Source organism: Convolutriloba macropyga, chromosome 9 (assembly GCF_964194025.1).
Source record: "Convolutriloba macropyga chromosome 9, txConMacr16.3, whole genome shotgun sequence".
NCBI classification, from domain to species: domain Eukaryota; kingdom Metazoa; phylum Xenacoelomorpha; order Acoela; family Convolutidae; genus Convolutriloba; species Convolutriloba macropyga.
The window spans coordinates 39,978,634-39,992,178 of NC_134476.1; the positions used below are offsets into that span (position 1 = coordinate 39,978,634).

General features: G+C 35.6%; 1 protein-coding gene across 1 annotated transcript in view; it reads left to right on the top strand.

The window, feature by feature from the left end:
• LOC142345385 (protein arginine N-methyltransferase 6-like) overlaps positions 1–7,783 on the top strand; it is a 140,197-nt gene extending 132,414 nt beyond the window's left edge. The window contains exon 3 of the mRNA XM_075397419.1: positions 6,705–7,783. Within this exon, the coding sequence (XP_075253534.1) occupies positions 6,705–7,726 (1,022 nt within the window). The 3' untranslated portion in view covers positions 7,727–7,783. The remainder of the gene's footprint in view (positions 1–6,704) is intronic.
• The last annotated feature ends 5,762 nt before the right edge of the window (positions 7,784–13,545 follow it).

Sequence of the window (13,545 nt, forward strand, 5' to 3'; positions counted from 1 at the left end):
AATTATATCCTCAAGTTGAATGGTGAAGGCATATTTTGTAAAGTCCTGAGCGATTTTGGCCCAATTAACAGTATCTCCATAGTGAAGGATCACATATATGATCCTTGAAATACCTGTCTGTATTTTGCTCTAAACTTCACGCTGACATTGATATTGCGAATTTTAAGTGTTTTCTGCGTCTGCATAATTCCCGACCTGGTCCCAAATGTTTGTTTGTGTTCACATTTGTAATACCAATTTACTAATTTTCTCCATGTTTTAAGATTTCGTGAAATTAATTGAAATAATTTGTCTGGCAAATCAAAGGTTATGTCTACAAAAGCTGCAATAAAGAAGGTAGAATTTAATAATATATTCGGGAAAAAGGAGAAGTTGTGTTACAGCTTAATTATTGTTTAGAGTTTTTTGTAGAACGGCTGCTGGCTGCCAATTGAGAGATAGTTAACGAGTCTGATTCTGCTGCAGGGAAATACGTGAAGGTTGGCAATTTCATTACTTGCGTTGGGTGGAGGGGGGTCGCTTTGATCATGTTGATTAAAACTATATTTGCTGCTATTGTTCATTAGTTTTTCCTCTTTTCTGTTACTGAAATTTCTTGGGAAGTTTTTTGTTTTCTAGCAAGCTGGGAACGCAAATTGGGTAAATTTTGTCGAAATATAAAAAAGGAGTAAGTAACAAATCTCCGCGTCGGTTAGGAAGTTGGTTTCATGGAGTTGCTCGTACAGAAAATAAAACTATTAAAAATAGTTAAGGTTTGCTAGTTAGGTTTTGTTTTGAATATCGTCCGTTGGGTATCTTGAGATTTGAGTGCCCGCACATCATGATGCTATCGTCCTTCACGTCACCAAGTTTGTGGCTGAAAAACTTTTTGTTCTAGAATTGATGCTTTTAGGTCGCTTCTTCTTGAAAAATACTTTATAAATAAAGTTCCTTTCTTTTTTAATGAAGTTCGTTAGAGAGAATTCATCTTGAGAAATACAGTCCTCTTGAGTCTGGTTTTGAATATTCTTTCGATTTGTCCGTACCAATGAACTCTAATTCAGTGCCTGTTTGACAAATCCGTCTAACAGTCTTCATAAATATTTGAAGCTCAAAAAATCCTTTTTTCTTGTATCCTTGTCCTTCTTTATTCCTAATTTAATATTCGGCACTTTACCCAATCAATTAGAACTGGCTTTACTTTCCGGGATTTTTTTGCAATTGTTTGTGTTCTGTTTTGAGGGATCCAATTTTTTTTAACCCTTTTCTGTCGCTTTTTTGGTCATGTTTTTTGTCAAAAATCGATTTCTCCGGTTTTTCAGTAATTCTGAAATCTCTATGATTTCAGTTATTTCTGTGTTTCTTATATCTTAATTAAATTTAATTTTTACTAGGCATTTAATTTTTACTAGGCCCCTTTTTACGTACACCCTTTTCATTCATAAAAGCTAATTATCTCGCTTCGTAAGAGAAAGTGTTCTTGGTTATTTTAGTACTTTTATTTAACCCGCATTTCCCTCCGGCATTTGAATCGGAGTGACCGGATGTTTTTCTTGGCTACAGTTACTTAATTTGAGCTCTGACTGTCCTGTAGCAGACTAGTCTTAGCTACTGATACGGCGGACTTCCTGTATCTTGCTTCATTTCTTAATAAAACAAGGCGGCTCAGTAATGTGCGATTGCACATAAGGCTCCGACCTCGCTCGTCCACAATTTTGGCATAATTGTCCACCAAATGAGAAACAGATAGAAAAACACAAAAAATTCAAGTACTTTTTTAAAAAAACTGGTGTATGAACGAAAAGATAGCCTCAGTGGAGTAAAAAACGATGCATTAGATTGATGAGATATGCCGATATTAAGAAAGCGAGCGAAGACGAACGGCAAAATCAAGCAACAACAACAAACATTAATTACGTCAAAAAAATTATGTCCGTTTTAAAAAACAAAACATAATAACAAAGTCAAAATAGCGTCAGATAAAACTGAAAATAAACAAAATAACTTGTAATTCACCAGAAAAAAATGGTTATTCACCAGTTCATAATAAAGCTTGGTAAAAATTAGACAAAAAAGAACAGAAACTAAAGTTAGAAAATTCGCTGAATTTTTTTAAAAAAAGAACAATTAATTTTAAAGTAAAGAAAACCATTAGGAATCAACTAAAATATCCCATAGGTTTACAATTACCAATGCTTCTATAGAAGGGAATTAAGAACTCTTGGTAATAAATTTTTTATGCAGTTACAAAAAGAACAACAAATAGACAACAAACTAAAATTCAATTAAAACTTGCCAGAAAATGCTTTGGAAGCCGTAAAGCCATACTTTGGCCCCCAAAATATGTTCAATTGCACCTTTTTCGAACACCGATACTGTATTATCTGGCCCCTTATTAATAAAAATAAGCAACAATCAGACAAAAAAGAAAAAAATGCAAAATTAATTAACACTTGTTTTCTTTCGAAAAAAATTTATTTCCAAAGACATGAAAGCCATTAATTACAAAATGAAAAAGTTGAATAGGTTCGTCCATTCTTCCAAAGGAAGCCCTTGAGACCTTCAATTATCCAGAATATGGCTTCCGTCTACAAAAAGAACGTCAAATATGACAAAAATCAAAAATTCATTTGCTTTTTTTGTGTGAAAAACCCGTGTGGAAGCCAGTAAACTCATAATGAATTCTCTTAAAACATTAGATTTTGAGACACCAATCCGTTTTGACATCTTCCCTTGGCAAAAAAGTTATCTTAAACCTTTAATTAACGAGACCAGGTAACAAACAGACAACAAACGATGCTTTTGAAATGCTTTTTTTTTTCAATTTGGAAAACAATTGTTTTCAAAGTCATGAAAGCCAATATCTACCTTCTAATTTCAAAACGTCGGCTCATCTACTCTTCCAGGAAAAGCAAATCAAACCTGGTCATTGTACAGGAAATTAAATACGACTAAGCAGACAAAGTAAAAACGACACTTAAAGACAAAATTAAAAAGTTCAATTAAATTCTTCGAGAAAGTATTGTCGAAGCAGTAAAGAACCACAATCTATGTCTTTAAGGATTTAATTATTATCAATTGTGATTTTTTTGAACGCGAAAAATGTGATATTTGAACTGAATATAACATGACAATTTGACAAAATTAGAAAACATGAAAAATGGGCAAATACCTAAAAATTAAAAAAGTTTAAAATCTAGTATCAAAGCCAGAACACCATAACATGAAGCGTAAAACCGCAATAAAGACTAAATTTGAATTCAGCAGAAAAACGGAGCACTCTTTGATTGCTGACACTAAGCTACAAGTTGACTAAAGTAAGACAAAATTGGAGGCAAATTTCAATAACCAATTTTTTATTCAAAAGTCAAATATTTTAAAAGTCAGAAGACCATAAGCTTTCAAGCAATCAACTAGATAAATTGATTTCAAGCTTATTAGGAAGCCAGTGGGACCTATCACTAGTGAGCTTTGATTTGAAAGGTTCTGTTATTTAATTAATATAAAAAATATAAATCGAATTTTTTTAAATAAAAAACCAACTGATGACAATCCGATTTTTTTTTTGGATTGCAACGTCCAAGATTGGTACAGAACTAGTCCTGCTAGTGTTGATTGTCCATTTGGAATATTTAATTTTTGGAATGTCACTGATATAGATACTTTGTTCATTAAAAAAACAAAATTAAATGCTGCGTATTTGAGAATCAACGAATAAAGTTAGCAAAAAACGGCAAAGTTTTATTTCAGTGCACTCTCAACGGAAGTTGAAGAGGAATTAGCCCCTATTTTAGTCTACAAAGATTGTGTTAGTGGTGTTTGGGTGTGCACTTCCTGCAAATTTTATCAGAGTGGACTAAAGAAACTTATTTCGGGCTGTTTTTGATGAAAAAGTCTGAATTTTGTGAAATTTTTAGCCGGAATTTGTGACAAAAAAGTTCAATGAAAATAGCCGACAATGTATTTTGTCTTTAAATGTAAAATCAACAACATTTTCATGAAAATTTTTTTAAGTTTTATCAAAATTGGCGAAATTTTAGTCAAAAATTCTGAAAAAAGGTGAATGAAATCAACGGAATTCACCCTATTTTCTCGAAAATTTAAACCTCGATATCTCCCTGTCAAAAACGAAAATCAAAAAAATCTTTTTAATTCCATATTCTACGCTGGACAAGCTTTCTAATGATACCAGTCTCAACTCTCTACGATGAATATATCGATCGGTCAAAATTGACTGAACAAAAAAAAACCCAGTTGAGTATATAGTTCCTCCCCCTCTCAAGAGGGGTCGGAACAATTAAACTAAATAAATTTCTATGAAGTGCTCATGGTGGTCTTTCGGATTGTTAGTATGTAACTATTTTCCAAGAATCTGTGTTGCGGTATAAGTGGGCCATGTTTTTGAGCACTCGATTTTAATTTTCCTTACTTTTATTAGCCGTGCTCTCTAGCATGGATTACCTTTGACTAGTTTTCGTCGGTTATGTCTTCTGTCTGCGTTTATAAAGTATTCCTGATTTATATTCGTTTTCTCTGTAAGAGCATGGCATCTGTTCCGATCGCAGAGCAATAAGTTTACTATCGCATAACATTTTAATTTACTAAATTAGTGTTGTTAATTTTTCAGACAGTGTTGTTAATTTTCTGCGTCGTTTTGATGAGCTTCTTTTGGATTTTTTTGCATTACAATCGGATCATGCTGATTTCCTCGAGCATACTACAAGCTTAATTGTTTTTTAGATACGGGTCTCAGTTGAATATTTAAACATGATAAGAATGGTCATACAGTTGATTTTCTATCTATGTGGACCGGCAAGTTGCCGGCAAAGCATTCTGATTCTCTGTCGTTGCCATTTTGTGTTTATTCTTTGTTATAACATGTTTTGCATATTGGACCTTCTAGCGTTTTGTATGTTGAACATTGCAGTCCTGCTATCCGTCTCTAAGAAAGTTTTACAAGTCGTTCTTCTTGAGGAAATTATAGGGATTTTCTCGGTGTTCTGGATTTTTTGAATTCAATTCCAAAGTTTCTTCGTTGGTCGACATTGGCGTATCTGCTCCATAACTATTTTCGAAGAAGGCATTCAGGTCATTTGTTGTGTTTTCCTGAAGTTGTAGATAAAAGTTAACTGCGTTACTTCTCCACTGGCCAGTTGTAAATAAAACTGTGATAATTGATCGCTATTGTTGCTGATATTTTATCAAGTTGAGGCCGAAGTTTGATATTTTTAAATATAGTTTACAGCTTATCGATGAAATAGATAAATCAAACATTTGCTATTTTCAAAAAGAAATCAATTTAGATCTCAGCTTGATCAATATATCAGCAACTATAGCAATCAATTATTATAGTATCATTTAAAACTGATAATTGTTCATGTAAGAAGGTGTTTAGATAAAGCCTGAACTTAAATTCTTTACTTAACTGTTTAATAGCCGCCCTCATCTTCTCAGCCGGCTATTATAGCGCTCCTAATTTTTTTTACGACTCGAAGAGGAGTATTGATATTCTACAGGTTTTTTTTAGCAGAAGGCAAGTTTGTTCATGACTTGAATTTTGACTTCTTTCTATTCGAGCTTTTACCTCCGTTTTTGATTGTTGACTTCTGTTTTCGAACATTGGACTTTAACTATAGCTTAGTTTGTAATGTATAGCAATTGGTAACAGTCTATAATTCAAGGTGAAGAGGTCAATTTGAGAAAATTTGATCCCATTTAAACTACCTAGCCCCCCCCCCCCCCCCCGAAATAAACTACCCCTCCCCCCACGTACCTAACCCCCCCCCCCCCCCAACGTACCTCCCCCCCCCCTCCAACCCCAACGTCCCCCCCACCCCCCTCGTACCTACCTACCCCCCCCCCCCGCAACGTACCTACCCCCCACCCCACCTACCAACCCCCCCCCCCCCCACCAGCACCTACCCACACCCCTGAACTGAAAAAATTTTAACGCTTTTTTTGTTATATTGGTCTACTATTTTTGTTATTTCTAGAGTGTTTTTTTCGATATTCTGATTTTGTCCAAATTAGGTTAGAAATTATTTTGCACGACGATTCGAGTCGTTTCCGGTATTCTACCGGTTATGTTTTTACTTCGTCGAACTTTTCGCTTTACTCATTTTGCCGCTTTTTCGACATTTTGCGTGAAATCTTTTTGACTTCTCTAGGCTAGTTTCACTCTTCTGCCATTCTGCTCAAAGTCCTTTTAAACAGCAGCTGCTCAGCAAAGCAATTCAAAATGAAGAGAGTCAGTATTAAAAAAAATCAAAGTCAGAAATAGAAACGGGATAAACCCATAAAGCCTATTTTTAGATGCCCGGTACTTGAACTTTGTTCTCAATAGGTTTTAGTTACAATCTATAATGCCTATTGGTATTGATGCTAGACCCTGTAGCCTCTCAGTGAGAGACAGGAGTATGTTCAATTAAGAAATGACATCAAAATAAATTGCACTTAAAAATGTTTTTATACAAAAATCAATTTTTGTTGATATTTTCTTTTCTTTCAATCCCAATAGAGTTATGGGAATCAACGGTGGCTATTTTCCGGCAATCTGCCTGGTATGTTTTTTTTTTTCAGTCAATGCGCGCTTGTGACTAATTTTTTTGTCTGGATCTTAACTAGGTCCTTGTGATGATAAGCTGTAGACTAACATGCATTTGAAGAATGTTTCGCCTACATAGAGGTCCAGTTTGAATCCATTTGTAAAACGTTTTTGTTTTCAGGTTGTGGAACTGGAATTTTGTCAATGTACGCAGCATCTAATGGTGCTAAATTGGTGTACGCTGTGGAAGCGAGCGAAGTTGCTATTTTGGCACAAAAGTTGGTCAAAGAAAACGGGATGGATAACATCAAAGTTATTCAAGGAACTATTGAATCGGTAAAGTTGCCTGAAAAAGTTGATGTGATTATCTCAGAATGGATGGGATTCTATTTAGTTCACGAGGGAATGCTGTCGTCCCTAATCTACGCACGTGAAAATTTCTTAAAACCGGATGGGATCATCTTCCCGAACAGAGCTGACCTTTTCGCGGCACCAGTTGATTTGTCCCAATATTTTAAGGACAACTTTGGGATTTACGATTCAGTTGATGGCTTTTCAATGAAGGCACTCAAAGGTTTGTTATGGAATGAGAGGTTAAAAAGCCCTTTGTGTGATACTGTGGACCCGGGATCAATCCAGGCTCTCGCCTCTAGTGTTGTTAACTGGAAATTAGATGATTTGTGTGTTGAAGATTTAGAAGAAATATCTCAGACGACAAAGTTTGACATTAAAACATCAGGAGTTGTACATGGATTGGCGTTTTGGTTTTCAGTTTCATTTCAATCTGAAAATTTCTGTTCCGTTTTGGATACCAGTCCTTATCTGACAGAAACCCATTGGAAACAGACGTCCGTTTTCTTGCCAAAGTTTACAAACGTAGATAAAGGCGATAGCTTGATTGTCGAAATTGAATTGAAGAAGAGTGACGTCAATCCACGCTGGTACGATATTTCTTTAAACCAGAAAAATTTACAAAGTAAAAGTTTTACACCAGTTGAATGCGATGTACAAGATGAATCAGTGACACAAGACTCGGAGTGTTGCGTAATCAACGGTGACGAAGAAAGTGATGACGCAATGGATGACGTAGGTGGTGATGTAATTGCTGCTCTGATAGGCGCGTTGAGTGAAAAATACGACGCTGATCCAAGTGAGATTGCACAAGTTATTGTGAACGGTGACTCTGAACTTACTGAGCAATAGTTTAATAACAGATGGCTGCTTTGTTTTGTCTTGGTTTTAATTTAATTGTTGAGTCAGTTTTTCGCTTGAGTTGTACCATAGGGTAACACGACGTCATGATTTAATCCTGGAATGGTTTGAAAAAATCTTTATGTTTTAAGATTAGGGTTGTTAGCGTGTGGACATTTGACAGTAAGCTAATTTAAAAATTTGCTTCAAGTTTCGAAATATCTGTTACGTTTGTTCACGATGCCTGTTTTTGAGCAAGCGGGATAACAGATAAATTTTGTCATCGTAATCAACAACCCCTTTACACTTACCGTCACTGCTGTTCACGATAAATATCCACGATAGTTAACATGACAATTAGACCGAAGTAAATGAAAACCTATTTGATGATTAATTACAAATGTAATTTGCAATACTATTGGGGAATAAGAACACAATGTACGGTTTTGTGGTTGCCCATATGAAGGCTGACAAGAAAAAGTCTGATTTGGTGCTCAAGTAATTAATAATTTGGGTCTGATTATTAAAGACGTGAAAACAATTGATTCAACAGATGTGTGTTTTGTTAAAACTTTCACAAATATCACATTATCATTGAAATCAATAATATACAACTCTCCATTTAATAGCAAAAACAGAATGAATGTAACCATCTCTGTCAGTTTTTGATCACCTTGTTGTAAAGATAATTCAAATTGTCCAATAAATAGGAAAAGACAATTGTCTTATAACGAATTGAGACACTAATTTCAGAAAAACGAAGTGGGATAATTTTTTTTCAACAGGAATGACAGCAAGGCACCATTGCTTCATAAATTTAATCATTTCAACATGCCTTCGTTTTTGAAGAAAACAAAATCTGGCCCATTTTTGACGGTTTCTGCCTTCCAAAACTAAATTCGGCATCAAGTGTGTTATGATTTGATTGGAAGTTGTCGTTTCACGGCCTTAGTTTGGCTCATCCTTTTGTTGTCTCAACAAATTGAGATTACAGCGCTTCAAAAAATCGAGACATTGTATTGAATGGGTATTCAGCAAATGGAAATACTCTAATTCCGGATACGCATAAGCTAACTAGGCCAGGTAGGTCTATTACGGGTTGGATATAAACTATTTCGTTCAGATCTCATTCTAATCAAAAAAATTTTACTTGGACAAAAAATGTTGAATACAATTGAGTCCTAGAAGAATATCCCTGTTAGTTATTCCAAAGCTTGCTCCTGTGGCAAATTTAGTGTACGTATGCTGGAGAGACGTTGGAAAGAATTTTTTGATCACTTAGCCAAATACAACAATGAATTTTTGATTTGCTACAGTCTTCCTTATCCAATGAAAATTTCGGAAACAGGGTCTATTGAAGTTCAAATATTTTTCTTTTTTGCGGATTGGTATACATTAGAGGACTTGAACTTAATCTCTGGCTTACCGAACCGAAGGTGGAAGCCAACATGGTGAACATCATGTTTTGATTCGCTTCATTTTTTGATAATTATACAAAAAAAATACGTTATTTAAGAACCTAACTACACTTTCAAAAGCCTTTTTATTTAAGTCCCGTCCCATGTTCCAAATCAATGCATAGCGATTAAATAATTTTATGCGCGGCTTTTTTTAATACTTTCAGATGCAGAAAAGGAATTGTAGAAAAGGAATTGTAGAAAAGGAATTGTCATAAAAAAGTTCTGTTGATCATGTGGGACTAGGGAGAGAGAGATTTAAGTAGAACCAACACGCAATAGAAGACAATATTTTTTCGTTATTTTCTCGCGTGTGTTGCGTGCTCAATTTGACCACACGCATCTGATTAAGCTTGATAAGGCAGAAATTTTATTTTCCAAATAAATGGGCTGCGAGTTTGGCTGAAAAGTATCGTCAATAACTTTTTCCAGAACCCTGAAAGCGCAATTTTGTTGCAAATTGTAGAAATTATGTACAAGGGAAACACTTCAAACAATTCAAAAATGTACTACTTTTGTTTAAATTGAAATTTTAAAAGTTTAAATCCAAAAAATAGGGATCTCTTCCGTTTAGGCCACCAGTTCGTTATGCACACCGTTATAGATCATGTTTCAATAGAGAGTAATGCATGTAAAATATGGCATCTGCGACGGAACATGCACCCCCTTAGCTGAGGGCAGAATCAGTTAAGATATCAAAAGCATACAAAACGCTTTTTTGTTGTTATTTAGGAACTGTGATTTAGGAAAAATGTTTTGTCTCGAGTTAACTGCGGAAACTGTTTTTATACTTTCCAGAAACTAGGAATCGAGAATTGAAAACCATTCTCATTAAGTCTGTTTTTATAAGAACCAGTTATTGCGGCTTTAGTTAAGAAAACGGCTTCGAAGAAATATAAAAATAGCAGGGTCTCAGTAGCATCAGAAGAAGTAGCTTTATTTAGTCTTTACTTCATTATTGAATATGACAAGTGAAGTGAAGCTCCAACCCGAACGACTCCCCTGGCACTAAATCAGTTTTGTACCGGACAAGAGTAAAACGGCTGTTTTTCTACAGTATGGTTCATTAACTCTTTCATGCTGTAGTAAAGCAATCTTGTGCATTTCGATGCAAAATTTGTAAAGTAAAAATCATTACGCTTCTGAAACAATACAGGTCTTGCGTGCAATATGCCAAGCGCTTTTCATAACTAGGAAAATTTTTGACAAAACGCTCTTTTCAACTTCTTTTCTCTTTCACAATTAGCATTAAAAAATCTGGGTTTTCCATCATGAATGATTTTCTGTTCACAATCGACAAACTCTTCTCGTCTGCAGATGGAAGAATGTTGAAATGTACCAAACAAGGACTGAAGTATAAAATCTGATTGAGCTTATTTATTAGTATCAAAAATTATTAGGTCAAATATTGAATGATATTCCGATCTGTCCCACATCCATTTTTGTCTTCGTTGTTTGATGCACAGAGGCTCAATAGTCAGAGATAAGTTAATTTTGAAAGTGGCACAGAAATGATCAGAGGTAAGCGATTTTTCTACTTGAGCAAAAGTGCAAGCATTATGATTTGAAAATGCCAAGTCAATTCCATTTGCCATGACATGAGTGGGAACAGAATAACGCTTATAAAAATACATTTCTTCCATACTCGACAAGAGTGCAACAGATTTGTGGTTAGTCTTGTTCATATGGACATCAAAGTCACCAATAATAAGGCACAGCTCGAACTGTAACAAGTAATGAGAAACTAAAATAACGTACTCATCAAGAAAAAACGAAAAAGATGCTTTAGGGCAGCGATATTTTATAACGATGCACATGTCTACTTTCTCCAAGGTAACCTTCGTAACACAAAACTCCCAAACTTCGTTAATTGATTTCTCAAGCAGTACCATTTTGACTAAGTTTAGATAGAAAATTCCAATTCCACCATCTAAAGATTTAAGATTCATATTCAAAAAACTAGCTCGGAGGTAAAAACTAAATCAGCGTAATAAGAGCACTCCTCAGAGAGCAATGTTTCATTTATTGCTAGAAACATTATCTCGTTGGCAGCCAAGTAAAAATAAATTAGTTCTGTTTGATTACTTTTTGAGCAAGCATTTCATAAAGCACATTGTTGGATACTTCTGACTTATTGTCAATTCATTGATTTCAGCCACGTTCCCGCTTCTTCATTCGAGAAGTAACGGCGTAAAAATATATCCTCAGATCTTGTGTCAGGATCTTCGGCAATTGAACTTTGGGCTGCGGGAATAACAATGTAGAAGTATTTCATATCTTTCCTTTTTGAGGGCAGACCAAGGCATCCAAGAACAGTTGGGTTCTTCTCTTCGCAGTATTCTTTCGAAACATTTATATCGACGTCACTGTTAACGCGGCTAAGGAAATAATGTCTTCTCTCTTCACGATCGGTTGAATTAAACCCTTTCATGGCTGACGCCGAGGCGGTACCAGTAACATCCGGCACTTTTACCGGTGAAACACGGCGTATTTTTTCACGAGTACCGGAAACTTGAGAAAATATACGGCCTCGTCTCTGTTTTCGAAGTAAGAAAGGATTAAGGCTACCGTGATCGACTGCATTGTTCCTTGCTGCATTTGTAAACGAGTCAGATTGCAACAATAGTTCAGCGCGAAGTTGAGACTTTGCTAACGCTACAACATCCCTCTTGGCGACATTTGCGTAGGTATAACATCGCTCGTTATTGCTTTGAGACTTCAGTAAGTCTAGATCTTTACTAATTTCATCAATTTTGTTCAACTTGGACATTCGTTGAAATAAGTTGACAGTAATTATCTTGGAACAGTCCGGACACTTCCACAGTATTGATCCACACGCAAGTGTAGCTGACAGCCGAAATCAAGCAGTCTTGATGCAACAGGAATTGCAGAGATCACAAGTAAGCACATTGTCATCTTCTCCAATGTCCTCATCACAGCAAGTACATTTATGCAGGAAATGACCACTGTCATTTCCGTTCACTTCCGATTAATATGAATCTATTTAATGTGGAGAAAGGAGATTCGTGTTTCGGGCTCTAACACATGTGTGACTGCATGTGTGATCTGCGACTCCGAGCTTCACTGTTGCAGATACAAGATGGCCCGTAATCAGGTGGAAAATGTTTGTTTTATTTTCTTTATTCCGTGTAACAAATGAGATTTCATGGTTTTTGGCTGTTGTTTAATGTTTGGTCCTTCTACAGCGTCTTTCTCTTTCCACAATGTAAATGATTTCCCTTTTGAGAATTGTGAAAGCTGGAATCGGAGAAAAAGGATTGCTTCAGTGATTCTTCAGTGATTCGATTCTGAAACAGACGACTCCGAGATGATGATCTAATCCACTTGTGTTCTTGGAAGGAATCATATCACTAGAATACGTTTAATTTATACGCAAATGAAGTAAATTGCCTTAATCGAATTGTTTGTTCAAATCCATTTTAATCAAATTAAATGTATTTAAATGTCCCGTTTTCATAAACATACAATCGATTAAAATAGATTATAACTAATTGCGTGGTCTGAAAGTGCAAATTTAATCTGCTTTATTTCAAACCAAATTTGTCAATATAATCCATTTCAATCGATTAGTTTACCACGTTGTCAATACGGGCTACCTAATTGGCGATCGTTAACAACAAGTGCTTGAGAGGGTGACTAAGTTGCGAGTCTTCTGCTAAATCTGCATCCGACCATTTTTGCCAATTTGAAGCCTCGTAAAAAGTTGTCTCGCAAGCTGATATAAATATGCATCCATATTGCTTAGTATATGCTCATATACGTTAGTAGTGGTATGCGTCTCCCCCTTCGGGTAACCGTCCGCCCTTAATGCTTCACCGCTGAAGACTGGGAACAGCACCAATTAATCAAACTATTTAACCTTGTTTTTCAAAATCGTTTGTTGAAATAGCATTGTTTGTGGTATGCCTCTTAGCACGCGTGCTCCTAGAGGTTCAACCTTTAAGGCTGGCCGGTTTTGACCTTGATTATTTTCAAAGCATTAGCATCATAGCTATTGAAACTTGCAAAGAGTTCTTTGAAAAATTGCTGAACACTTTTTTCTCACGTTATCATACCCAACTCTTATCCGAGTATCCTTTTGGTCTGCACTTACACCCTAACTTATATTTAAAAACATTTGAGTTTATTTGAGTATAGTAAAACCATTTAAAATTTATAAAAGTAGACACATGATCAAATACAACACTTTTTTTATGTCATCTATTCACTCTTTCGTAGCATCATCAACTCCAGGAGAGAGCTGAAGTTTTCCTCGGCAGTTCTGAAGCTACTCGGTTGAGACACTGCGGGGTGGCTTGTAGGGAAAGTTCTCCGGTGTGTCGCGTGAAAGCAAAGTCTATAGACTTGCAGTTC